Below are 27462 nucleotides of genomic sequence, written 5' to 3'. Positions count from 1 at the left end.
TGTAGACACGTCCAGGGTAGAACGAGGGTTGGGACAAAGAGGCGATTTCAACGGCAGGAAGACGTACCGATGGCGGTCTTCACGCCGGCGTGGCATGTTTCGCAAAATCCTGATTAAGCGAAATGCCACGCTGTCGTCGTCCTATCGACTCACCGTTGACAGATGTTTGGATGCTTTGCGCGCCGGTGGTCCCGGTAGGGAACTAAGCAACTGTTATCGTTGAGGGTAACTTTTTCAATGCCATCACACCTTACAGTGAGGTGGAATGAATACATTTTGCTGTGTTTTTCTTACTTTTAATTATAGATGTTCTTAAGTTCTATTCAGTTGGCATTTAATCCATTTTTTCACTCCAACTGCCGTGATATTTTCTCAATGAATAAGAAAGGTAGGAAGGGTATCATGATCGAGAATGGAATAAAATACTCGAGTATACAAAAATAATAGCTATTTCTTTTCAACAAGATGTACCGTATTACTCACACTCCTTAAAAATGTGATTTCATGTACTGAGTTGCTGTTTGTTCACTCAATTTTCAAATCTGTCTCATTTTGTTTATTTTACGCACTTCCTCTTTCCGTTTATCACAACCTTCACTATAACAGCGGCTTAGCTAGGTTTCTTTTTCTGTATAATTTAAGGCTAATGCCATTTTTTGTCAAAAATTTTATTAATAACGAACAGGGAGCACGTTATGTTCCTTGGTCTTTTAAATTTAACATTCCACGAAAAGATGAAGAATTTGGAGACTGAAAGAGTGAATCGCATAGTATGATTCGTGAGATTGACGGTTCCTTCTTGTAAAAGCCAATATTCCCACGATGATGGAGTAATTACTCATTAATTAAATTGTTTTCTGTGTTTTAAATTCGCCTTGTTGTCATATTTAAATACATAGCTGCGTGCATTTTTGTCGATTTTATATCTATCGATTTATAATTCCAAAAAATATATCATTTTATTTCTGTTAAGTGAATTTTTAGGAGGAACGCATAATTAGCACATAGCGTTACGTATTCCACAAATTAAACATTAATGGTAGTTAATGAGTGAATGATGTTATACGTTTATTGACTATGGCAAGCATATCTGTTCTCACTTTAGCACTCATAACTTTATCGATTAGGTTAACCATCGCTGTCAGTATTTTAACCAGAAGATTGGTTGCAGCCCTCAGTTCTCTCCTCTACAATGTCGCTCACGCTCTGATAGCTAGCCCTTAACCCGTGCATCCCTCTTGATTTGACCTCAATATTTGGCCTTTTGCTTTCATTCTGGGACTCTCTCTAATTATTCTCTTGTATGCAAGGAAAATTCATTATGTCCCATGGTGTGCCTAACCTCTTTGGTGCTTGTTTTTCGTATAGAGATCAGTACCAAGTGGTCCTTATTTGTTTTCCCAAAAATGTCAATATTTTTGATATCTCATCAGTATGCATCTGAATGCTCACCATTCAGATTCCTTCACGTTTCCAGAGTAGTATTTGGTTTTAAAGTCTTTGCATTTCAAGCTTGAGCTCCAAGACAAAATGTTCATCGGCTTCCGATGGGCTCCAAATCACATTTGTCCCTATTTGCTCCTTTATCCTGCCGTCCACAAGCGTTCCTGAAGCGTGGCACGCTCGTTTTACACTCCGTGATTACTTATGATGCTGCGCTATGCAGGAGGAGAGCCACTAAATAGGATCCATCTCGCCTCGTCTCATAAAAGGCATTAAAATCAATCAATAGATCAATGAATCTCACATTTTTTTATTTAGTCCCGCAGCCATTGGCCGCTCCCAGATCCATTGCTACCCCGCGCTATCTCTTCCCCCGGTCGTCGTCCTTCTCCTCGCCGCTAAGTGCCCATCGCATCGGATACGGGGCTTCTCCTCGGACGCAAAGGTCGCGGGGCAGGAATGCCGCCGCTCTGGGCGTCGATGGATAGAATCACGGAGTGCTGGCTAGATAGCGATAGAAACTCGGTAGTGAAATCCTCGCTCCGCATGAAGGCCGATAAAGTGACGGCCGCTTGTGCCTGTACCTCGTCCCCGCTTTATCTCCCTCCCCCATCACTCCCTCCCTTTCTCTCTCTCTCTCCTGTCTTCTTCGCCTTGCGGATATTTCCTTTTCCTCCTTTAGCTCCACCCATTCCACGTCTTTTCTCCTTGGATGGCACAATTAAATCCCAACCCCAGTCACATTATGCATTTCCTTCTTATCAGCCCACATCTCCCCTCGGTCCATTATACGAGGGTTGTGTCGTTATCCTCTCGCAATCCAGGCTGAATAGGTTGTTCGTGCAATGTTTGAAAGAGGTGCGGGGTGGCTTTGGTTCTCGCAATATTAGCGCTCTATCTAATCTGGTAGTGGTATGAGAGAGTATATCATTAAAGTGTCTACTCACTGTAATTGAATCCGAGTCCGCTTCTCTCAACTTGTGGTTGAGAGAAATATTGGTTCGTCTTACTTGGTGTTATCATTGTAAAAAAGGTAAGGGCGTGGATTTCGGAGAAAATTTGAGGACGAATTATTGTACCTCATACTGCATATATTTTTAACCGATTCCGTTTTTAGTTTTATTTTCATCTGTATTGGCAATAGATACTCCATACGCAACGACTTAAAAAATGTTAACATTGTCAAAGTAAGATTTGTTTAAGAAAACCATTAACACATTTTGTTTCCAAATATAATGTTTTATAGTTTTTTTGTGAAATTGAGGGAAATCATCATAGAGACAAGCTTTATTTGGGGAACGTTGCCTCCCCCCTCCCCCCCCCCCCCCCAAGATTCCATGCTCATGCTTACGAGCAAGTAAGCTAACAAATACATACTATTTTATTTCAATATTAAATTACTTTCGTTTATCTAAACGTTCAATGTCCAGCATTGTTTTCACAGTGAAGATTCAAGATGATTTTGCAATCCTATGCAGTTCAACGCCTATTTCTATTGATTATTAGAACTAATCTTAGTTCGAATGTTAATTCACAGATCAATAATCCAAAATATACTTTCTCTTTACCATATTAGTTCTTTTGCTCTTGTTCCTTCCGGAAATCACTTTTATCGGGTGAATGTCCGTCCTTTTCTCAGAAATTCTTACACGATTTGCATTTAACTATCATTTTCCCTTACTTGCTCAGACTAGTTTTATTCATACAAATATATCTTGGAGTATTTTCACGACGGGATAAAACTAGGCAACTAAAAATTTATTTTCTGATTGATGTTTTAATTGCATATTTTGTTTATTAATTATGAAAACTGGAGTCATTACTTATGAGTGGATTAATTAATTAAATACATCTTTAAACATAATGTCAAACCTACTTGTGAGTACGCGGGACGGAAGTCTATTCCGTTTATTTTTTATTTAAAAAAAAGGTATTAAATAAAAAGCGCTTTTGTATACTATCATATAATTTTAATCTCCAAATCAACTTCAAAAATGTATTATATTTGATAATCTCAGTCAATTTGGTAAAATGAAAGAATGACAGAGGATTCAAATATATATTAGTATATATACCCGTGAGCTTTCACTTTAACACAAACATTTCTATTGTTGTCATAGGATATATGATGAATTCGCTCCAAATGTAATTTTTCGTTATTGGGACGGCAATCAATCGAAAACAATGATTTGACAAGCTTCATTTCTGTAGATGTTGAAAACCTTTTTGCACATAGGTAAAAATCATAATGCGAAACGGAGAAATAACTTGGAGTAACGTATTCGAATGTGATAGCATTTACATTTCATGACTTGAGAATATTTATAAGCTGTTTTTTTTCTCAAAATTAAAATCAAGTAATAGGGCCCTTTGATTTGAGATATAATATTTTTCTTATTTCTATCGTCCTAACTAATGAACCCACCTACTAGCAGCGGTAATAATCTTTTTAAATTCATAAGTAGGTACATGAGCTATTACAATTTTATTTAAACGAGATATGTCTCTTACGTCATAATCTATTTTATGCATTAATTATTTAGTCAGTTTCCACAAAAACAGACTATCAATGTTTTTACCCATAACTTCAAACATCTATAATAATGTTTTTCTGCATTCCAACAATTATTTTTCGCTTCCATCATGCCCGATTTCGTGATGTTTTGATCGGCATTAGGTATATTTTTATTATTAATTGTATTCCACCGTTTATTGTAGTATTTTGATGGACACGCTGGCTAACTGCTGCTACGGGTACATTTATATGCCGCACCGAACATGACAAAATATCAAACCCTACACCAAAGTTACGCTTTCTTCGATTACTTAAGTTTATTTTCTGCTTCCCTTCATTCCTTTCCGGGGATCGAGATGGTGCGGGGGCTAACGTACTGGCTTCCCACCCTGAGGGCGTGGGTTCAAATCCCGGCGGTGTTGAATATTTTTCAGAGGTATCTCGATCCCTACTTGAGGTGCTTTGTGGAGGGCACTTTGAGTGAGTACGCCGTCCGTCGGATGGGACGTTAAGCCGCGGACCCCTTGGCGCCTTTCGTAAAGAGTAGGCTAATGCCGACGCCGGGTTTCTCTCCACCCTTCATCCTTTCCTGTCCTTCCCCTATGGCGCAAATGACCTTAGCTGTCGGTCGCCTCCCATCAAAACTACTACTACTCATTCCTTTCCAAATCCTTATCCTCATTCTTGTCCTCCTCCCACCTCCCCTGCCTAACATTCTCCCCTCGATCGCTCTCTTCGACATTCCATCGCCAATCAAATTGCTATACATCTATACGAGTAGCTCCCGTCTCCTTTGAATGTCTCCCAACAAACCTCGTTCTTCCTTTACCGTACTTGGTACTTCCTCCTCTATTTTCCTTTTCATCCATATATATTTTTCCATTCTTCGTGCCCAGTACTTAAAATCTTCCCCTCTACACTCATCCTCTTCTTTCACGCCTAAATTTCCGCAGGGTAGAAACTACTCTTCATATCAAGATTTTCACTAATCTTTTCTTTATACCCATATGCAATGCTGTTGTAATTAATTCCTTCCTATTTATTCAAGCTTCTTCACCTAATGTAATCCTTTATGTCCTTACCAGTTCGTCCACTTTCATCCAAAACACTTCTAAGGTGAACTTGCTGTACCTGCTCCATCTTATGTCCCTTAGCTTTTATGCTTATCTTAGCCTTCCTCGTCTAGAGAGCTTCATTGCCTTCGTTTTTCTCTCATTTTTATCCAAATGCGATATAAATACCTTTTTACGGCGAGTGCTTACTTATTAAGTGTTCACCAGGAGAAAGTAACGAATTTAATCGACCTCATGTAATTACAACCATTACGTTCGATGCACAGATTCATTTAATGGCCCTGACGTAGGTAAGCGTGGAGATTTTCTCTAAGGAGATCCGCCTCTCACGCAAGTGAAGATGCCCCACGGCGTTTTTTGAAACACGGTGCTGGAAATCGATAAAAGTGCACACTAGCATGGTGCGAACTGCTGCTGAAGAGATGCATAGCGGTCATTAGCTATCTAAAATAATTTTCGAGGAAATTTTTCTATAATTGCATTTTGAAACGTCAACATATCTCATCCCCATGACGCGCTACCATGTTTTTGCTGAGTGCTGCCGACCATAGTAATTTCCATTTCTTACTCATATCTCAATGTTGTAAGCACGTCATGATCATGGGTGAATTACTATCCAATCACAGCAAAAAAGTCTCACTTTTTTTAATATCTTATATTTCTTCAATTTAAAGCGTGGCAGGCCTTCCCTCGGGGAATCTTCCGCCGTCCTTTGGCTAAGTCACAAATTTCCTTGCAACATCTCTCTGGTTAACTTGAAAAATTATCTATTAGATGAGCACCTTGTATTCAAAACAGGAATTTATAATCAAAACACCATTATGGATCCTTAACGACGGAGATATATGATGGAATAAATCTTAATGTCATGCAAAAAATTACTCATTTCCCTGCAAAGGCCACCTCAATGGTGTTTTATAGTGTCGTCAATCACAATAGTGATCGAGGAGTGGTTAGTTATCAAGAATGACTATACGAGGGAGGCATAGTCATTTTAAATAATTCAGACATGAGTTACGTAACTATTCAATTTCCGATATTGGACAACGTTTCTCTAAAGTTGAAGATGCAGTTTTGTAATGATAAATTACAACTAATTCATCCAGCACATTTGTTTGTATTCTTCGACCTCATGTTCAATCCCATGCCTTTGCTATATATAATACAACATGCTCTATTAATTTATTATCATTGGCCATAACTAAATTTGTCATTGGAAAAAATAGTATGGAAAAATCTAGCTAAATTTGTTTAATCACAATACTGGTTACCTTGTTGATCCTTAAAAATACTTGAGATCTTATTACCTTCGTTTGCTATTTAAGCTTTTAGCAAATGAATCCCTATGGAAAGGAGTAATCATTGGCAATGGAATATAACTTCTGTGGTGACAAGAGCGAGTGATTGTAGCGCCTAAAATCTGTGCTCCATTCTTGGGTTTGGCAAGTAGATTTCACTTGTATGTTAGCCACTACTCTGAAGTCAGATGAGTGTAATTTCTGCTTATCCATCCACATTACGGAACGGATTTTAGGCAGAAATTATAACTTACCAATGAAAAATTTGACAAATATTCGCAATTCTTTGGGCTTAAAAAGCCATTTACGGTTAGTTTTTGGTAACTTTATCCAATGCATTTTACGGTGACGAAAAACGGTTCTCTGACCACAATGTTGAGCGGAAGAAAAAGAGGAAACTGAAACCACTAACAATTTTTATGTACCAGTTTCGTCAAAATCAGTTTTGTTAATTTTTGGGTGTTTTGTTATGCTAGTCAATTTTTTGGAACCGGATAAAGGATAAATGGTATCACGAAAGGCGTCTTTGAGAGAAGAAGGGGACATTACCCTCAAACCCCCGCAAGATTCTTCAACCGGAAGTAAGCTATTCACTGGAGCTTCCCGATTTCATATCCCTGGTGTTCCTTCGGGAACACCGCTTGAATATTCATAATCTTCTGGGTGCTAGAACTTCATGGGGAACAGAATAGCGGCCCAGCTAAGGGAACTTTTCTATCCTGGTTTTGCCAATACGCACTCCGTAAGGCTTAGCTTGCTATTGAAACCGATCGGGTTGAGTAGTTCGATGCAGGGCATAACGCGCTTAATCGTCAAAGACATGATAGTTTCATAAAACTGTACTTAGGTTACTGCCATAATTCGGCGATCTCCCATGAAGACAAGTTTCGATTGTGAATAGATGGAAATTCAATGCGGTATCTGACCACTCTCTATGAGACCCGAATATTCTCGGAATGCCGTTCAAAACCTCTCCTGTGTACCGTAACCTATCTCCTCGGCGCATCCAAAATAATTGTCCTCAACCGCGTCGAAATAATTGGACTCCATCCCACCCTTCTAAAGCTCCTTCCTCGCTTCTCACCCCATCCACTCACCCCCTCCTAACACCTTCGACGTCGAAGATGTGTGGCCGGCACCGCCCCAATCCGTGTTCGTACGTCGCGCTACGAGGTTGTATCGAGGGAGGGAGGGCGGGCGTGAGGAGACGTGTGGAGGGGGAGGAGGAGTGGGAGAGAGTGAGGGGGAGGAAAGAAGTCGATCCACACCGACACGAAGTTTGTCAGTCCCCGCTTGCATCGCTATCGTTGCGGAACACAACGGTAGAACGGAGGCACCTGTTGCTCGCTCACTCTACTCTCCCACACTCCCTCCTCCCTCCGCCGTCGCCCCCCTCCCGCACGCCAGGCCGCCCCTGCCCCATTCCATCTCCTTTTCATCTGTTTCCCTCCCGAGTTTGACCCCCCTTCCCGAACACGCCCTCCCCTCCCTCGTCCGTGCCCCACCCCAATTCAACTGTTCCCTCTCTCGTGTCCCTCCTTCCCTCATCCCCCCCACGGTGTACCTCCACCCCCTGCACCACTTGTCGTCCTCCGCCGCATCGTCCTGGCGCATTCGTCCCCCGGACGCCGGGAGATCGAGAACGGACCGCGGGAGAGAAAGAGGAAGATTCGAGGCCGACTGCCGATACCGACCGCGGCCGACGCCGGCGACGTGCCCGCGAGAGTTTTCGCTGGACTCTTGCCTATAAACCCCCGTATCTGCTCCCTGTCCTTCTGCTCTCGCCGGAGGGTTAGGACGCTCGCCCTTTTGATCGTCGGTCGAGCGGGACCGCTGCACTAAGGGGAAGAGAGGGAGTTGCACGGCAGCGAGTTCGACTCCCTTTTCAGTCCATCCCGAGGTGGCGCCAGGGGGACCGTGCAGGATGACGTCGCGGACGGCGGCAATGGTGCTGGTGCTCACGGGGGTGGTTATGGAGGTAAGCGTGTTATGCCCCCTGCTCAAATGGGTTCGTCGTTGGAAATTCAGAATCATTTTCGGTTCACTGGCATGCGTTTGATATGATTTATGATCGCATTGGTGTTCATTCTGTTCCGGAGAGATGGATACAAGGTATTTTCGAAGAGTGAGATAGCTCGCGTCCCTTTTCTTGCTTAGTGTATGATTTTAAAGAAAATAATTTCGTTAATAATCGGCGTGTGATTATTTTTTAGATTGCTATCTTTTTGGGTATTTTTATGAACCGTGTGATGATTAATGAAAAAATAATATTTTTAAACTAATACTTTCCTCATCGAACAGCCTCAGATCGGCTTCTGCCGTGAAATGCATGCATTGACTTCATCACTGTTTTTGTTCAGAGGCCACAAACTTCTACATGCTTCGATTTCGTTGGCTCGTCTTATTTTTGTACTCTCTAGATCGAAGAAAGAGATATAGGTGATAGGATTAGTTTCTTGGTATGATTTCTTCCCTCAGTAAAGTAATTGCAATCTTTGCGTCGTACAATACTCTCGATAACAAAAATGAATTTGTTTTAAATTTTTAATGGCCGGAAGAAGTTGCGCAGTTCCCTCAGGTTCTTTCGGTCGATACGTTATGTCCAGAGGGGAATGTGAACGGGATATTTGTTTCTAGAGCAAAACTCGAGAACGAAGGATTGGGATTGCTTTGCCGAGGTGCGTGCGTGTGCGAGAGGAGGAGAGATTTATGATTTGGGTCCGTGTGTAAGTGCCCCGCTTCTTTTGTTTGTATGCAAGTTCGTTTGTTTGCTTCAGCGGGGATTCTCTTATCTCCCATTGTTTCCGAAAATAGTTGGGAAGGCCTTTAGTGAGCGCACGCAGGCGTGGTGTGGAGAGGGAGGCTGGGTGGCACTCGCATCAGTGAGAGCGAGGTGCGCTGGCCACCACGCACCCCCCTAATGTCCGCCTTTTCAATTTTCACCGGGCATCCCATTCAATCCCTATGCTCCAAGTTGAGTGGCACCACGTTGCGATGACGCCTGCCGTAGGAGGACACAATGGCAGTAGTATAGAGAAAACAAATCGAACTGGAGTAATCCTTAGGCTTGATTCAACACACAACTTTTCTTTTCTTCGTAGGATATTCAATATTTTTTCGATAAACGTCTCCGTAGCCACTAAATGACTTGGCGTAATTCTGAAAATGAAATTCTAGTGAAAGTTTTAATTATTCCCTACGATAAGAAGCTAAAATCTAGTCAATCGGAGCTCAAAATCGTACGTTTTTACTTGGTGATGAAGTTTCCGGGAACAAGAGAAAAGAAGTGTATCAAAAGCGGAATCTACCAATACGCAGGTGTGTTGATCGCTGGACGCCTTCTTACAAAACAATACCCCAGCGATACAATCGATTTTCGAATAGCTAGCAGGGTATTTTTTCGTTTTTTTAACCATCAGGCATTACAATTTTCTACATTTATCGAATAACTTTATTATTATTAACCGTGAAAATTATTTTGTTAAACTTTTTATTTAAAAAATTAGCATTGATATGTGGACTAGCTGATCTTTTGAAGCCTTTAGTGACTCTCTGATCTTACTTCATGGGTTTTAAAACGCTCGGTATTTCCGGAAATAAAAATATTTATCTCGAGTTGTTCATGCTCCAGCTTTTAATATAGAACAGTAACGAGCAGAAAAGCACACATAAAAGAGGCTATTTCCGGATTCTTAAATCATTCTTGAAAGGAAAAACTTAATGGCAGAGAATTAATTTTTATTAATGAAGCCTCCCTGTTATGCCACACATTCTATTTAAGCTCTCTCGAGGAGATGAAAAATACTTTTCATCCGAGAGAGATGTATTTATTCATCAATTAAGAGCAGAGGGATTCTAAACGTTGCACTCCGCTCTGCCAATTTTTGGAAAGTTTTGTTCATTCCTTTTCGTCGTTTATTTTGGCCGAGCAACAAAAGGATGCCGTAAAAATTTTGAACCACGCCAAGAGACGGCCCACACGACTTCACACCCACACGCATGCCAATTCGGCCACGGGTGTCGCGGTTAAATCATTTGTCTCTCTCCGAGTCGTTCAAGCTTCCTCCGCTCCGTGTAGGTATAATAACTCTCCGAAGTCACGGGACTCGTCAATGCTTCTGCGGACCGATGTTTCTTCTGGACGATTTGAAGAATTCGGGGCCGTATCATTAACATATTTTTAGCATACATTCCGGTATTTTATGGTTTATGGTTCCCGCCCGACGACCGGTACACGACCACTCCTTTTGCCCCCCGGGGTTGGCCCCGGCGGGGTGATCCCATCGCGAGCAAAGGTATGGATGTAAGTCTCCATTTGGCTCCCGGTTTTCCTTCTCGCCGGCTATTCCAATTCTTTCTCTCGTCCGGTCACACCTCTTTGCTCGCATTTGATTGAGTGGCTCTCTCGTTCGTGTCGGGCGTCCGTTAAGTTGCCACGGGAGCTCAGAGATTCACTATCGGCACATTGATGTTCATAACAGTTCTCCTCCATTTCCGTATTTGTAGAAAATATCGAGTGAGCACTTCGACGGCATACTTTTAGGGAAAAAGTATGCCCCGAGAACACGTTTCTAAGTTGAGGGGCCATTTTAACTTAATATTCATTAGTTACGATTTATTTTTAACGATGCTTCCAAAGGGTCTCCTTCACCATTCAAAAATTAAACAATGGTTTGGATGGAAATGACTTCATTTTTACTTTTGTACCATGCGTATCCCAAAGATTGTTGTTTTTATGTGTAAAAACCGTTCAATAGTATTTTACTTCTTGTTATGATTGTGATACTACCATGGTATGGTTATAATATTTTTAACCTTCGATAATTTTTGATTTTTTACCAAAATCGAGCATGCAAAAGGAAACGTCATCATGGGTTAAACATTCGGTATTTGTGTAATTTGCGGAATGATCCCGAAAATATGTTATTCCAACATATTTCTGTTCCCCTTTACTAAATCCCCTTTAATAAATTTACCAAGCGTATAAACAATCAAACTATAATCATCTCGTTGGTGAATTGGTATATAGTACACCTTCGTGGAAAGCACGTAGATGTATTTCATCAGAACCAGGAGTAGGGGGGGAACTGTGCATGTTTGAACTTATATCGGCTACCGCTGAACGCAATACTGAAGTCAAGTCAATGAAACTCACGCCATATATTAAAGTACATTACACATTTAGGTGACAATATAAATGGAGTAAATATTTCCACAGATACGAATAAAAAATTCTTGATCGTACCTTTTAAAAATATCCCTCGAGAGACTGTTTTAGGGGGTCATTTTTCAATTCTCCTCTTGAGAGATCTTCATTAACCAAACACTAGCATTATCCTTAGCTGTGGAGAGTCTTGAGAAAAGCGAAATAGACCAGGTCGTCCACGTCGCTACGTAAAGTGCCCGGTGCACCGATGGGTTTCCTTTGCATAATTTCCGCAGGCGAAATCAGAAGACGCTAAATAAACTATGCACTCGTTCGTCTTCGGTTAGCAGTTGAAACTTCTCATAAAACTTCGGACTAAATTACTTCGACTGAAAAAAATGTAATGCAGGTATGGCTTTCAAAGTGTTTTCAACGCCTTTTCGCGACTCGGGATTCTATCCAACAAAAACTAAACCATAATTGGTGTCAGAAGAAGCTAGAAGAAATGGATTTTCACCCATAATTACATGTTTGCACACCAAGTTCAGCCTATGGACTCTATGGGCACACGGAATTGTTTATTTTACCCCGAACCACGTAACTTAGAGAGCCCATCTCGAAATTCTGTTCACACACGCACGCTGGAGAGGCAATCTATACCAGCACCCAGACGACGCCGGGCATGATGCACTCCTCCCCCGCATTTGTGCCCGTTCGCACCCATCCCTCATCTTGCGCCGCCCCCACGACACCACTCCGGCTTCCTCCCCCCTCGCATACACTGCGGGTGTTGCTCGCGAGTCGAATTGTCCGCGCAGAAGATAGCTCTGGAGGCGATAAAGGGTCGGGTGGATAACCGCTGATTATCGAATTCGATTCGGCGTTCTTCGTGAGAGAGGACACCCCTCATCCTCATCCCTAATCTTTCTTCTCTCTCCCTCCCGACCGAAATTTATCCGCTCGGGCATCGTGGGACTTTTGACGCGAGAGAGAGAGAGAGTGCGTTGAGTGCGAATGCCAAAAAATAATGTGAAAATATTCATTCCCCACGTACTCCCCTCGGTGTGTATGTATGCGTATGTGCGGAAGGCGATACGGAAAGGATCGCGGGCTCAAAAGGGGGAGGAGGGGATCCCATGAATTATGAAAGGGAAGCCAGGAGAGGTAGTGAATTCCATCCCCTCCCTACCACTCCCCTCCTTCCTCCGCTTCTTCCCCCCCCCCTCGCCCGAGTAGACTGCCCGTGGGCCGCATGCTAAGGCAGCGTTTCGACGGTTTTCCACGCTAGTGAAATAAAAACAAAACAGGACGTTTTACTGCAAAGTTTTGGAATTCTTATGCGCAACTATTTGCACGCTGAGGCACTGGAACTCGGACTTTGTGAGTTGTTAAACACTTCGGGTTTTATTTGGACTTTGGAATATACTTTGCCTGCCCTCATGGTCGCGTGCAGTAAATTATTTCCCTAATTTTTTAAGTCATAACCCCGGAAATATTTTGATACCGAAAACATGGTTAAATAATATGCCATGAATGTTTTAAAATGTATTTGGCAATTTCGGCATATGCAGGTTCCAGTGCACCGGCCGATCTAAATACTCTATGATAAGTAATTAATCCCTTTTCAATAGAAATAAATCTTCAAGTAAATACTAGAGCGAATAAGAACTGGTGCCTATATTATTGCAACTTTTCCATAAATATATTACCCACCTTCACATGGAATTTGTAGACTTGATTGAATACCTATGCGTTACTCTCACTCACGATCTCTCATGTGTGAAACGCATGTGAGAATATGTGAGCAAGCTAACAAAAAATTATGATTTATTAGAAGAGTACTGGGTAAATGTGATGAAAAGGTCAAAGAGAAATATGATCATCAGCTGGTTAGGCCTCATTTAGAATACGAATATGCTTCGAGCATATGAGATCAACACGAAGTTGGATTAATTTTCGAATTGAATCGCGTGCAACGTAGAGGAGCTGGATTTGTAAAACGTTGTTATAAGAAAGGTATTGGTAGCGTATCCAAAATATAAGAGCATCTAGTTTGCGAATCACTCACGGAGCGAAGGTTTAATTACAGGTTGAAGCTCTTACATAACTTTGAAGGAGTTCTCTTTAGCAGGGATTTTTAAAATGTGTTCTTACCCCCATCGTAGTACGGTAGGAGAGATTAGGTGTAGAACAGATAGATTTAAGATGTCATTTTTTCACGAACGGAAAGGGATCATGGGTACATTTTTTGACCGCGTTAGGGTCATGTTTGGGTAAAAATTATTCTGTTGTGTATTTACCCCCTACTACACCACCTAGAGGTGGCTTGCAGGGTACGGAAATAAATAATTAAAAAAATAAAAACATATTGCTTCGTGAGACGTAGCCTAGGCTTGTATTATTGAACGTATTAAATAACTATAACAGCTAAATCATAAATAATGAAAGGAATAGGATGAGTACAAACTGTATTCAAAAAAGAAAAAATATTATATTTCTTCTAAGATTACACATTTTCATCACCAGGTATTTTGTTGCTTCAGCTAATTCAATACTGTGATAACTTATAGAGAAAGAAAAGGGTATCCCAATTAGATCAGAAATTTCCCTTAATCCTTCATTTTGTTTTGCCATAAAACCGTACCTAAAGTATATTAGACAAAAAATAGAGGTGATTAACCTAAAAATTCCATTTCTCAAGTTCTTCCCGACTCAAATTCACAACAGTGTGAGACTTAAGCCTGAGCATACGCTCGGATGATCTCGGTGAATATTGCTCTCAGTCCCTCCGACGGAATTTATACAAGTTGTTATAGAAATAGACCTTTGTCACTTACTTTCCAAGAGGACCAAATCTTATGTAGTCGGCACCATGGGGGAGGAGAGCAGACGTGATTTTCGATGTTAGTTTTGCGCAGGTGAGAACCACTTCCAGAACTCTAGTCGGCTTTTTTCCCCCGTGGCTCGTGGACCTTATCTGGTCGATCATGCCTGAGGAAATTTTGATCCGCGACTCCCTCGGGCCGCCGGTTATTGTATTCTCATTATCTTGCTCTTGTTCAGCTTGCGGGAAGGCAGAAAGTTCCGAGAAAAACAAGGAAAATTGCCTTTCATTGGGGAATACGGATATAAGTGGCCAGTGTTTCATTCACCGGACAAAAGTTACTATCTGCATATAAATACCATATTTCCTGTCGGCCAACCAACCGTTTTCTGATTCATTTTTATGTTTTACTTTCGGAGAGGAATTTGATAGCTTCGATAATGCGATTTAATTTCAACAGAGGGTATTTAAAAAATCCTCCAAAGTTATTTGGTGTATTACACATTGCGTCACCAGTTTTAACCTTTTATCGCCATCGTATGAGCTATCCTATAGGTAATATATATCCCATATATATCCTATATGTAATATAAGTTATGAAATATTAAATGTACATAATAAATATAATTCTTGTGGTTCGGATATCAAGAAATTTAAAAAATTAAAACGGCTCGACTACTTTTTTGAAAAACTTTGACTATCTTAGTTGGCATGGATAGGAAAGAATTACAGGAAATAACCAATGATAAATCACAGAAGTCATCATTGCCATTAAAGCAGGGGAATGCTCCTTTAATCTCCTGGGCAATTAAAGGATGGGAGGCATATTTTTATAAACTATGAATCAATTTGATTTCATTCAAGCATCTGCATTCTCCTACATTTTCATCCGACATAAAGAATCAGTGTGTTGTTCATTTCGACCAATCAATTTGCGAAGAGATAAGTACCAGCATTTCTTAGATTATTTATGACCACATCGGCGACTCTCTCCCGAGAGACATCGGCCCTTTCAGCTGGCACGAAACAGCAGTACGTGGATTGGGCTGGCTCCTCGTTCCAGGAGCTGGATGGGGTGCGCAGTCTGTAGCGCCCCGATCGGCGCGGGACGTCGACCCACCATCCCCCCCCCACTCCCCTTAACACATCCAAGCACGAACATAACACTCCTCCCTCCCACTCTGCAGGTAGCCTCCATGCGGGAGAGAGATGCTATCTGTCTCCTCACCCCCTCCCTTTGGAACATCTCCGCCCGGGATTCCAGCACAATGGACCTGTAGAGAGAGAGAGAGAGAGAGAGAGAAAGGGGATGGGATGGAGAGGGCGAAAGGGAGAATGTTGTTTTGGATGGGTGTGTTGAGGGAGGGAGGGGTTTTCCTATCCTGTAAGCATGACCGGCATCGCGCGCGGGCGGATGTATGCATGGGCACGAGGCGCGAACCCCGGTGGATAGGGGGATGGCGGGGGCTTGGACGGGATGATTGGAGTGCGAGAGGGGAATGTTTGTGCGGTGCAGAGGGCGGCAGGGGACGGGGAAGGGAGCGAAGCCGCCCTTGAGCCCTGGAAGGTGTGAGGGAGGAATGCTCAACGGACTGACTCGGTAAGGTGTTAGTTTGCTTGCTTCGCTGTCCCATACTCCCCTACCCTCGGAATTTTTTTGTTTCAGAACTGTTTTTAATAAAGAGCGCGCAATTTAAATATTCATTTTTCTCTTACCTGAGCCCACACAAGACGTTTTTAATAAGTCCAGCTCAAGGAAAACTGTATAAAATGAGGATATGAACTGAAAAAACTGCTCAAATTTTGTATACGGGTTCAAAGAACCGGGACGGCTGAACTCGGTTATTGCAAGTGCTGTTGACATGCTTATTTTTCCATGCTCAGATATCTTGCATATGTTGGTATATGAATTCTAAGATAGTTGATGAACATGTGATAGTAAAAATTAGTGCATGAGCTCCAATGCAAGATACTTTACTGTGTAATATGCATGCTATTATATACTTACATTTCCTTGTAAATCTCTACCAGCGCAAGGTTGTGTGAAATCTGAATAATATGAAGTTGAAAAACAAAGCATCTTTCCACCAATTTCCAAATTTCCACGTCACAATGGGCGGGAAGATGCAGTGTGTTCTTTACTTCAGTTATGATGGATTTTCCACAAAGTTAAGCCTGAAAACATCGAATATAATGTGAAGTTACTCCCTCCTACAACTTTAACATCGGAATACTACCCAGACGCTCGTTTGGTGAAACTTTCTTCACTGTTGATATGCCAAATTTTTAGACCGCCATGCTGCCACATCCATAAAATGTCATCCAAGAGTATAGGAAAATTGGACCTTATACATTTCCGTGGTGTTATTATTTAGTTTTACCAAGATATCTGGGTTTCATTTGGTTTGAATTCAGCATAAGGTAGCAGAGACATATACTCCCACCTCCCTAAAAATTAAGTTAATGAGTTATCTATCCATCCGCTAGATCTCCCTAAGGGAATATCCCCGTGGGTCGTGGGGTGGATTAAGTTTTACGAGGCGGGCGTGATCGGGGTTTGGGGGAGGAGTATGATGCATTTGAATGTCCCTTTCCCTCTCTCTCTTCTCCCTCCTCTCTAAATGTCGACGTGAGGTCACGCTCCAATGGCACGAGCGTGCGGAGGCATCTCCCTCGCGATATGGGGCGAGGCGGTGGTGATAGAGGCCTGGAGAGAGCGAGGGTGGGAGACGGCGTTCGGGGCCGCCGCTCGGTCGATCGCATTAGTGCTAACGGCCGATACGACCGACTTGGGCCGTTTGCCCCATGCAAATTCCACCAATATCCACGGGGGGGAGGATGGATGGGTGCATGGGCGCAAAATAAAAAGAGAGAGGGCGTCTCTCCACCTCAACCTCCTCCCGTAATCTTGTTTCCGCGTCCCGCCTTGAGTTTTCTTTGCGTTCCCGGCGCTTCGTAATTTTCGTCTTCGTGCTCGAGAGAGGGTGCTGCTCCCCGATCTTTTTTTTTATTTTGCGGGCGGATAAAGAAATCGAATTCTCTTTTTTCATGCCGGGGGGAAGGGTGGTGGGAGGGATGGGGATGAAGGGGGCGAAAGGGGCTCATCGGCACTTTATGAAAATTATAGGCGCACGCGACCGGTTTCGACCCCGCGAGCGCCCTCGGAGTTGGGAGGGGATGGGCTCGCCCCAGTACCGTATTTGTGGAGGGAAAGGAAATCGTGTTTCTCGTGGCCACACGGTTTGGAGTGCCACGTATTTCTCCCCGTCTAAGGGAAGGAACGGTGAAAAGATGTAGCCAATTCTTATTTACATCCCCATGGGAAGATATTCGCCGTTGGAGTTATTTCTAATTGTCAATCGTTCATTTGAAAAGGGGACTGATATGGCACAAAAACTGAATCTGAGGAGTATTGTTACATAAATTTCACAATGAACAACATTTTGTGACACCGAAACGAGTTTGGCTAGTAGGTATCCACTTAACTGCTTTTTCTCAATTTTATGTAAACCGCTCGATGTTTTTTTTCGCATTGGCAAATCCAAAATATATATCACCCTCACTAAGACGGGGTGAAAATTTAAGTGACCGTTAGCTTATTGATGGTAGGTCTTCGGTCATGAGTCTAAAGTTTCGAAGGCACGATATAATCACCCCAACATTCTTTCAGTGTCACATTTTGTCTTGCGGAAGTAAATTGTCTATGTTATTATTTAAACTGGATCGCTTCATAACTGTCGAACCGTTAAGTTCATTCACTCTCCATGAATTGTGAGGCCTGTAGTTATATCGAGGTGCGACGCAAGGTATGCCAAATTGGAGGGTGATGAGTGCACCACAGCAATGAGGGTAAAAGCCAGAAATTAAGATTCGACACAGTGAAATGCTTTGAGCGCACACTGGGGTCTTAGATTTCGGGTAGCGATGGCGGTATCATCATCGTTTGTATCATAATCATTGGCACAACTCGTACATTAAATAAATGTACGAGTATTGGACGGATCCTGAAACTATCAAATTTGTCAAGCGGGCTTTTAAAGCATGTTAACAAAAAGTAAATCTCTTTTTGTTTACTGTTTCCTTCTTCGTCTAAAGCTGCATTTTCTTTTGAACTTTCAAAAATTTCTCATCCCTTCCTTCCTAATCCCTGCCTACCCAACTTTTTTCCTATTGCCGTGCTCTTCAGTGCACAATTGATTATCATTCAATATCTCTCCTATCCACTTCTCGCATCGTCTAAGAATTTTTCCCAGCACCGTGTTGTATTCCCGACGACATTAACACGTGCTTCATCGGCTTCACTCTATCCAATTCGTTTTCCTCATACCTCCTCGAAACCCGCGCACGAAAACCTAAAATCTAGGTCGACCTTTTTTCCTGAAAGACTAGAATTCATAGCCATTCATGAATGAATCATGCTACGCCACGCGTCCGTTTTCACTAATATTTTCTTTACATCTTGACTCACGTCCCTGTCACGTATCGGTAATCCTGGCTCTCAACTTGGGTACCTTGTTAATAGCGCTTCCCATTTTTTCAAAGCTGTCTCTCAAAATGGACGGTAAATTATAGGCTCTAATGCCTCCTTTCGTTTACTCTAATCTTAGCCCTGGCCTTCTCTTTAGATTCCCTACCCGTTACTTTTCCGTAGCTAAATTCTCACCTAGCAATAATAATTACGTGAAGCCGGTTCCCAATTACTTCTCATGGCCTTCCATCTCATAGGATAACTTACTTTATGAAAAATGTTTGTGTGCCCCGTAAGCGATGATATTTTTACTTTGCGTTTCGATTTTGTTCTCTCATGAGGTCCTACGTAAGGATTCCCGTGAACTATGGCGGGGTATACAATTTCATTAAATGTTCTCTCGGGAGGAGATTTCAGAAGGAATCTTACGTAAGATGATTTATTATTGCATATCTCAGACGTTACAGAAAAACAATTTTAATAATCCTTGGTCACCAAAGAACACGTTGCGAATTTTGACACAAAATAAAATGCCATTTCAGAATATTTCAAGCATATTTCAACCTATAAAAGGGAGTCCTACATATTTGTTTTGTTTCAATCTTTTTTTCAAACGCAATTAAAGTATAGAAAAAGAACTGTTTTAATGTGGTGAATTTTTCAGTAGAAATACATGATTGAAAGGAATATAAAGATTGTGAAAAACGCTTTCGTCAAACTTAAAGGCGATTCTTCTCCTTTCTGTTAGAAAAAGGTGGCTCATGATATTATGGACGCAACGTAATTACGTGAAAGGGGAGGAGGAGCCGGTTCGAATCTTACGGATCCACAAAATGTTTTAGAATAAGCGTAAAATAGGACGGAAATAGCAGCACATAATTAAAGGACTGTTCTTTTGCAACCAGACTGATCTGTCAAACGTCATTTGACTACGACTGAGCTAAAAATGTCTAGTAAGAAATTTTCTTTGTCGTCAAACGTTCACTTGGGAGGCATACAATGATTAATATATGAGAAATTTTTTTTACGGAGAGTCTCGCTATCTCACCCTCATAATATGCTAAATCATACATTTTCCAGCTTGTTAAGGCATGCCTTATGCTTTTGAAATCAGAGTTTCTTTAAAATTACACCCTGAATGGTGAATATTACATCAAAATTTTATATAGTTACTCTTAATTGTAAATTCAATCTCTTACGTCGACATAAATTAAGGTTTAGTTTAAACTCCAATCAGAATTTAACGAATCGGTGGTCTAATGCGAGGGTGAACTGAACGACGACTCTTGTGAAATTTCCTATGGCACTGCGATCCGGTATCCCCCTTAATAGTTTCGTGTTGCACCTCGGATGAATCCCACCATCGTGAATCATAACATACCAATGATATGTAATCACGCGATCAACATTTGTACGATAGGGCTCCGGTTGAGATTCGTGAAAAATCTGGCGGTGTGCCTCGAAATGAAACTCTCCTTCCTAAATCGTTGACGTGGATCTCGAATGTTGCTCAGCAGTAGTCATCTAACTCTCGAGCAGTCTTGGTGGCTATATATTTTAGGGATGAATTATCGCGTCATTGACCTTGTCTTTTTTCCCCTCCCATAGCTCCGTCGGCGGATTTAACTGCGCCAATTAAATTTCGCCCGCGTAAAAGCAATTTCCTCAGAAAATATGCAAGGGGCCAGAAACGAAGAGATTGAAAATGCTCCACCTTCGTGGGTCCCGGTTGAAATTTTGATTTTCTAATTTCCGGTCCGCGCGCCGCCTCTCACAAAAGTTTTCACTCATTCCTAGGGAGATTTTTGAAAATTAAAAAAAAATGATCCTACATTTCTATGTAATTTTGTTTTTTTCTTTTAATCGGCGGAGGGGTCTTGTCGTGTAGGCCCACGGCGAACACGGGTGCACGGATCCCATGCGCCGCGCTAAAGCACCCGATGGAGCTAATCGATAGTGGATCGATGGTCAACGAGTGGTGCATCGAGCAAGAATGCCTCCGTCGAAGAGCGCAGTGGAACGTTAAGATAAGGGTCGGCCGGCTCAATGTGAATGCCGCTGCTATTCGGTTGTGCAAAACGGTAAACTTCTCTTCCCCCCCTCGCAACTCTGTTCGATCTCTAAATTAGGTTGACAGTGACGTCAAACTGGATTTTTTCTCTTGCGTTTTCAAACGTCATGGGTCTCCTCCACTCTCTTTCAACCTTTTCTCTCTCACAGGACTTTCGAAATACCGCACTCTTCATATCATCCTACGTTCATAATGCCCAGAGGAAAATTTTTGACCACTTCATGTTTCTCCTTCTATGACAAAAACAGAGAGAATTCGGGACGAACTACGATTCTAAAATTACCCATTATTGGGTGTCGTCATTCAAATCCATGACGTTACTCCCAGCTAACAGCAAGGAGACTCCAAGGAGTGTACTCTACCATGGGAAAGTTAAAGTGAGGGGAGTTGGTCATTTCTGATTAAGAAGACTATGTTGGCCTTCGTTTTGACCTTAGTAGCAAAGGGCACAACGGTAAATCCCTTTCATTCTTCTCGCTCTATTTCTTTTCTCGCGCACACCTCGTGTTTCGCATACCTTTTCTGTCTCGTCCCCCTTCTGGTTTCCGTTTCTCCCACCGCACTGAGAGGCGAGACATGAAATAGGTATATTTTAATAATGGGAATTCAAGGGGAGTCTTTTTAAAAAAGGTTTGCTCTCGAAACAAATTTCTATTGTAGGTCTGTTTGAGTTCCCTTTTTGTTTAAATACGAAATAAATATTCGCCCGCTTTCACCATGCATTTCACGCCAACAGTTTGCAGGAGAACACGGTGAATATTCCCTTGTCCATGCAACACTAGGTAAGATTACAAGGCCAAGTTGTGCGTCCAGAATCAGGGAGGACAGAGAAAAAAACGTGCCGTAAAAAGGGCCTGGAGGGATATTTTTTTTGTTATAATGCCACCATAAAGAGAGCGAGTTTGTGTCTTCATACGAATATTACTAACCTATAAAGTTCTTCTAAATAGTGGAAAATTCTAATATTTTCGTTCAAGGTGCATTTCTCCTAAATTGTTTGGCTGTTTTAAATATAGTATTCTTATAAATATATTCTTAGTAAGCTCGCACTTCTCTTTTGGAATCATTTTTTATACAGGTGGAGCAAAACAAACTTTAATTGGAAGTCGTTTATCGAAAAAGCCCCTCTATACGTACATCATGTGCAGTAGAGTCCGATTTTCTCATCTCTTAAGTAGGAACTTGATCGAGGTAGTCTCCCGACGGTGATCTCGTGACCACTACCGGGTCGGATATTAATCCACCGAGGGCTGAGCAAAAAAATGAATAAGATAAATATTTCTGAGTCAGAGAAAATTAGAAGAGCTGAAAGTATGGTGCTACCGAAGAATGATGAAATTAAAACGAGCCGACAGAGTGATTAATGATGAAGTCCTTCAAGGAGTTGGTGAGAGGTCTAAGGAAGACGCTGACAAGAGAAGGAGAAAAACTAATCGCACATATTCCGAGGCACAATGGTTAGTTGAAGACCCTAATGGAATGAACCATAATAAGGGGGCAAACCACTGGCGAAGAAAAAGGATTGAATTCAAGAACGGAGTACTTGAAGGTGTCAGATTAAAGAACCATTGGGGGGATAAAGAGATTGAAATCAGGACTGATTGGAGGCATGCTAAAAGGCAACTGATAACTTAGGATGATGATGGATTTCTGTGCATTCGTTCATCAAAACAGATAATACTATACTTAAATAACGCCATAGGATTGTTTTGGGGCACAGATTATTTATCCCCTTACGTACAATTACAGCGACGTACAATTTCGTGTTGGTTATTTTTTATTTGCGAAAATATGTTATCCATTTATTGCATTTGCATTGCGCTCAATCACAAATTTCATTTTTCAATGAATATTACTAATTGAGTCAATTTGATTTGACTTTTTCGTTGAGAATGCGATGTTTTATACAGGGATAACTCCGATTTTACCGCTAAGTAAAGGGGTTTATTTACATTTTACATGACTTAGAAATTCGGGCGTTGAATAGAATGTCTAGGCTTTCTAAAATGAAGGTTCTACGCCCAAAACGTCCGTGGGTAATATAGCGGTGTCATACTCCTGCTAGCCGCATAATTTTTTTTAGTGTTTATTTTCCTAACTTACATAAAAAATCTTGACAAATTTGGGCCTGCATTAAATATTTATTTTTCATGTCGAGGCTCTGTGCGTCATCTTTTACATCCGCGATTTTAACGCATCCCTTTCAAGAATAGTAGGTACAGACGCATGCCGGGTGAAAAAGTCTCTAACCTTTCGATAAATCAATACCCATTGCACGCCCGTAATCACTATTCTCGACACGCTCCTCGAACACGTCATTCCGGCGGTGTTTATTATCGGTCGCCGACGCACGGGCAATCGGTATTTCCGCCTCGGAACATCCTCGACTTCATCCCACGCAATCGGGTGGGACCGTCGCGAGGGGTTCTCGCATTAATCGCCACCCGAAAACCGCGTGCGACTCTTTAAACACTGGCGCACGCCATCGACTCTGGGTCCACGGCCCCTCCTCCCGGAGCGGCAGTCCTCCGCCAGTCGACCGCTTCGCCGTCGAGAAAATCCCCCGAGCGCCCGACGACCGAGCTTTATAAATTCGGCCCTCGAGATTTGCATAAGTTCCACCCGCGAGGAGGGGGGATTAGGTTCGAGGGTGGAGTCGGGGAGGGGTGGTGGTGGGGTGGAAGAAATTAACGGAGAGACCGTCCGTAAGCCGAGGGGGAGGGAAGGAGGAAAAAAAAGGACACTTCATTATGTCAACCGCGCCTTTTTAAAGAGTACAACGACACTTTATCGCGTGGTTGGGATCTCTCTGTCTTTCTCTTTCACCCCCGCCATTTCTCGCTTTCCCAGTCTCTCCATCCCTCCCTCCCTTTTTCTCCTTCACTCTCTCCCGATCTTTTCTCCTCCACTCTCTACCACTCCATCTTTTGGGGTCGGAAGTTGCGGTGGTGGTCGGCGGGGAGGGGGTGAGTCGGAGGAGATGACTCTCACTCGAATTTATTAGCAACAAAAAATAAACCTTCGCGCTCGCCGAGATTTTGAGGGAGCGATAACGTATGAGGAGGAGGGAGAAAAACGAGTTACACATTTTTTCTTCATCCGGACGCCTCAGCGGCGCCTATGGCTAGGGCACGGCTGATGGAAGACCCGCTCTTGCCCCCCTCCAACCTCGCCCCCTCATGTCTCCTACCGACCCTCCCACTCCCCACCGAGCTCCCCTTCCCCCGCCCTCTTTTCGGCCCCCTTCTCGCCTCCCCCAAACCCCCCCCCCGCTCACCGACGGGTGTCAAATCCCATTTGGGGCACGTATTCCGGGATCGCCATGAACCGTAGAGACGGTGCGTTTATGGACCGCACGCATTTTGTTGAGCCGTACCCGTCACTCTTCATGAGCGAGAGTGCTTCTGCGCGAAAGGCACCTAAAGTATTTTATCCTTCTCTTGGAATTTCGAGATGATTATTCATGTTCAAAGAGTGGAAATATAAATATTTAAATGTATTACGTCGCGAAGTAAATAGAATATTATACTATACGGAATCAGGCAGGGCATACTGCGTTTTACTATCAGTACGTTCCGGAAAAGCACACAAAATGGTTTGGGTAAGACCGAGTAAACTTATCCCGTTTTCAGTGAAAATTGAAGGTTAATGAAGCTCCGTTTTACAAAGATATTCATTAGAATTCGGCTTTGTCTAATTTGTACTCTCACCTTAAATGACCAAATCAATCATAGCATATGAAAATATTTGAGTTTTCCATGAAGGAGAGAATAGAGGGGAAATTACAATTATTCTTAGTAAGGTTTTTTCTCCCTCAAACCGATGGACCTTGAAACACCAAACATCATTACTAATACTTATTAGTAAGCATTGTGAGCGGATGTTTTGTATTTTAACTACAACATTTAATTATGAGTTAATCTTCATGACATACATTCGAGTATAATGAAATACATTTAATTCTGTGCATTCTTTTCCCCCACGGCTTGATTATTTCCACTCTTCCTTCATGTGATGTTCCGCCGGTCTCTCTGGCTGTTTTAATCTCTCGTGGGTCTGCAATATTCTTATTTAAATCTATTACCATAACTTTGCGATTTGATACCTGCCTCAACTCTTTCGAACAAAACTAGTAAGGATGTAATTGAAAAATTGCCATTTCATTGTGAGTAGGTTATGCTATTAAGAATGTGGTGGTGATTTGATGGTATTAATGCATCAATTTTTATCTAATTTAGCAGAAATATTAATGTCTATAGAATCAAATTTGAAGGACCAATCCAAAGGAGATGCGTTTCTTACCTTAGTGGTCGGAATATTATAACTGCTGAAGTACTTAGATATGTTTTGTGGCGCGGGGTGTTTTGAAATCATTCCCCTCGAGACACCCTAGCGGCGAGCGTTTTTGGTTGAATTTACTGTCGTCCTGAACGCTAAAATTGACCCGTGTTAAGTGCTAAAAACGTGACTTAAACTTGACCGTGATGCGTCTTCCTGCTTCTTCACCTCCATTCATCTATCTCCTTCGATGGTCACGGATTCTTCGATGGGCGGCAATAAAACTACAGCAGCTCTCCCGAAACCAGCGTCCTTGGGCCCAAGAAAGGAAACGAGCGCCCCAACAAAGTGATCAGGAAACACTGACCCGCGTGACCGGGGCGCCAAAGACGCTGCAGGTGAGTCAGGCGCCTGAAGGGGATGGAAAAAAATCAAGCGGAGCCACTCAGCCGGGACGAGGGAGTCGGCATTGGGAACATTTTTCACGGCGTCCGCCCCTCCCGCTCCCCCCCCCCGGACTTGGCACCCCGTCTCACCCCTCTCAATCACTCTCCAGCCTACTCCGCACCCTCACCTCATCATCCCACCCCAAAGGCACTTTCGCGTTCCCTCCGCGTGCGAGCGAGCCGCAAGCAACCTCGCAACAACATGTGTTATGCCATACCCAGGCGGTCTGGGCCAACCCCCCGTGACCCCCTGGATGTGCGTCTTTCATTGGTTCATGGGAATATGGGAACCCCCAAAAGTTTTAAATTCTATATTAAATTTTGTGTTCTACAATGTGTGTTGGCATTAAATTGTGACTGGGTAACTTGGTTTTTCATTTTCATTCGACACGTTAATTGTATCGTTTTTCAAAAGTGGGATTTAACATAGGTAATAAATGATTTATTTTAAAATTCAAATGTTCAAATTTGAAATTATTAAATTTTTTGTTCAATTGCCCAATTTTCATTACCTTTTCATGGCTCGCAGCGATCGTTGCAATGGAATCGTGAATATTCTCTGTACATTTTCTGTTGGTTGAAGTACAGCTCTGCAAGACTGAGATTCGGACGTGCCCACGCAATCGATTTGGATAAGGCGATACTTATCAATTAAGTATAAAATAATAATTAGGACGTAAGACTGCTCGAAGAGAAGGTGCTCTAGTAGTAGTATATCTATATGTATTTCCTTCGAATCATCTCCTTGTGGGCAGTAAAGCCATAAGAATTGATGAACGTGGTTGATATGCTCGAAATATTTCACTTTCATCTCCATCACCTCGATGAATGTGGGTTCTACTGGTAAGAGGTAGATGATGGAATGATTGCACTGCCAAAATTTACCCTGCTACTCACTGGGTCAACATTATCTATCCAGCCCATTAGCGTCTATGAGCTCATTTCTCAAAGGTACAAATCAAACTGAAATTCATATAAAAACAGGACTATATGTATCACCAAACTTTCAAATTTACTTACTGTCTAATGTTGGCAAGTAAACAGTGGTCTTGATATTTAAAACAATCAGTAGACCCCAAATGTATAAATTACGAGACAGATACGTGTCAATTGACATGAAGTTTTCAGAAAAGGGCCTCGGATCGTGGTGGTAAAGTGGCAGAGTGATTAACTGAGAAAAGGGTATTTTTTGCACTCAGCGCAATTGGTTGCAGTGACATGTGGAAATACGAGCGGTTCCCACGCAGCCAGCCGCCTGGGCCGTCAGTTTTTTCCAGTCCAGGGCATAAAGCGTGGGTGCGCACAAATAATCGACCAACTTCTAGCCAGTACGGTGTAATTGTCAGCTGCTTGCTCTACGTTAATTAAATGGTAACACACATTCAGAAAAATCGGGGAAAAAAGACGGGGCATTCAATTTCTTCAAAAACTCGGGAAAAATCGGAAAAAAGGCCTAATTTTGGACAAAGTACGAAATGCGGTATTCTGTTCGGGATTTATTGCTGAGAAAATTTTTTTGGGATTTGAAAGCAACTGGAGCTTATGCTAAGGAAATTTCGCTGGCAAATTTGGCAAAAATCAAAATAGTAATGCACCGTGTAATAATGTGTATGACCGACTGCGGCGATATATCTGATAAAAATCGTGAACGAAAAAGGCGTGATTGAAGTTATGCTTAATTTAGGTTCTATTTTCTAAGCCTTGGTTTTTGGGAAACTTTTTAAAAATATTTTTCATGGATGAAATTGAAGTATTAGACTAATATTGAGAAAAACTTATTGTAAACGCAATATGTTTCCGGTTTATTTAATAAGGTTGAAGATTTTTGTCATCTTCAGAGCTGTCATTAAATTGCAAATTTGGAGGGAAATTTGGATAAAATATGGCATTTCAGGAAAAC

At 42.1% G+C, this 27462-nt stretch overlaps 1 protein-coding gene across 1 annotated transcript in view; it reads left to right on the top strand.

Annotated features, from left to right (window-relative positions):
- Nucleotides 1-7855: 7855 nt before the first annotated feature.
- The window catches only part of LOC139701000 (thrombospondin type-1 domain-containing protein 4-like), a 202356-nt gene continuing 182749 nt past the window's right edge, over nucleotides 7856-27462 (top strand). Inside the window, exon 1 of the mRNA XM_071599559.1 lies at nucleotides 7856-8307. Coding sequence (XP_071455660.1) covers nucleotides 8254-8307 — 54 coding nt within the window. The 5' untranslated portion in view covers nucleotides 7856-8253. The remainder of the gene's footprint in view (nucleotides 8308-27462) is intronic.

The sequence above is a fragment of the Hetaerina americana genome, unplaced genomic scaffold (genome assembly GCF_022747635.1).
Source record: "Hetaerina americana unplaced genomic scaffold, ioHetAmer1.1.p SCAF_1, whole genome shotgun sequence".
Lineage (NCBI taxonomy): Eukaryota > Metazoa > Arthropoda > Insecta > Odonata > Calopterygidae > Hetaerina > Hetaerina americana.
Note: the sequence above shows the minus strand (reverse complement) of the source record. Positions and strands in the feature narration are given on the sequence as shown.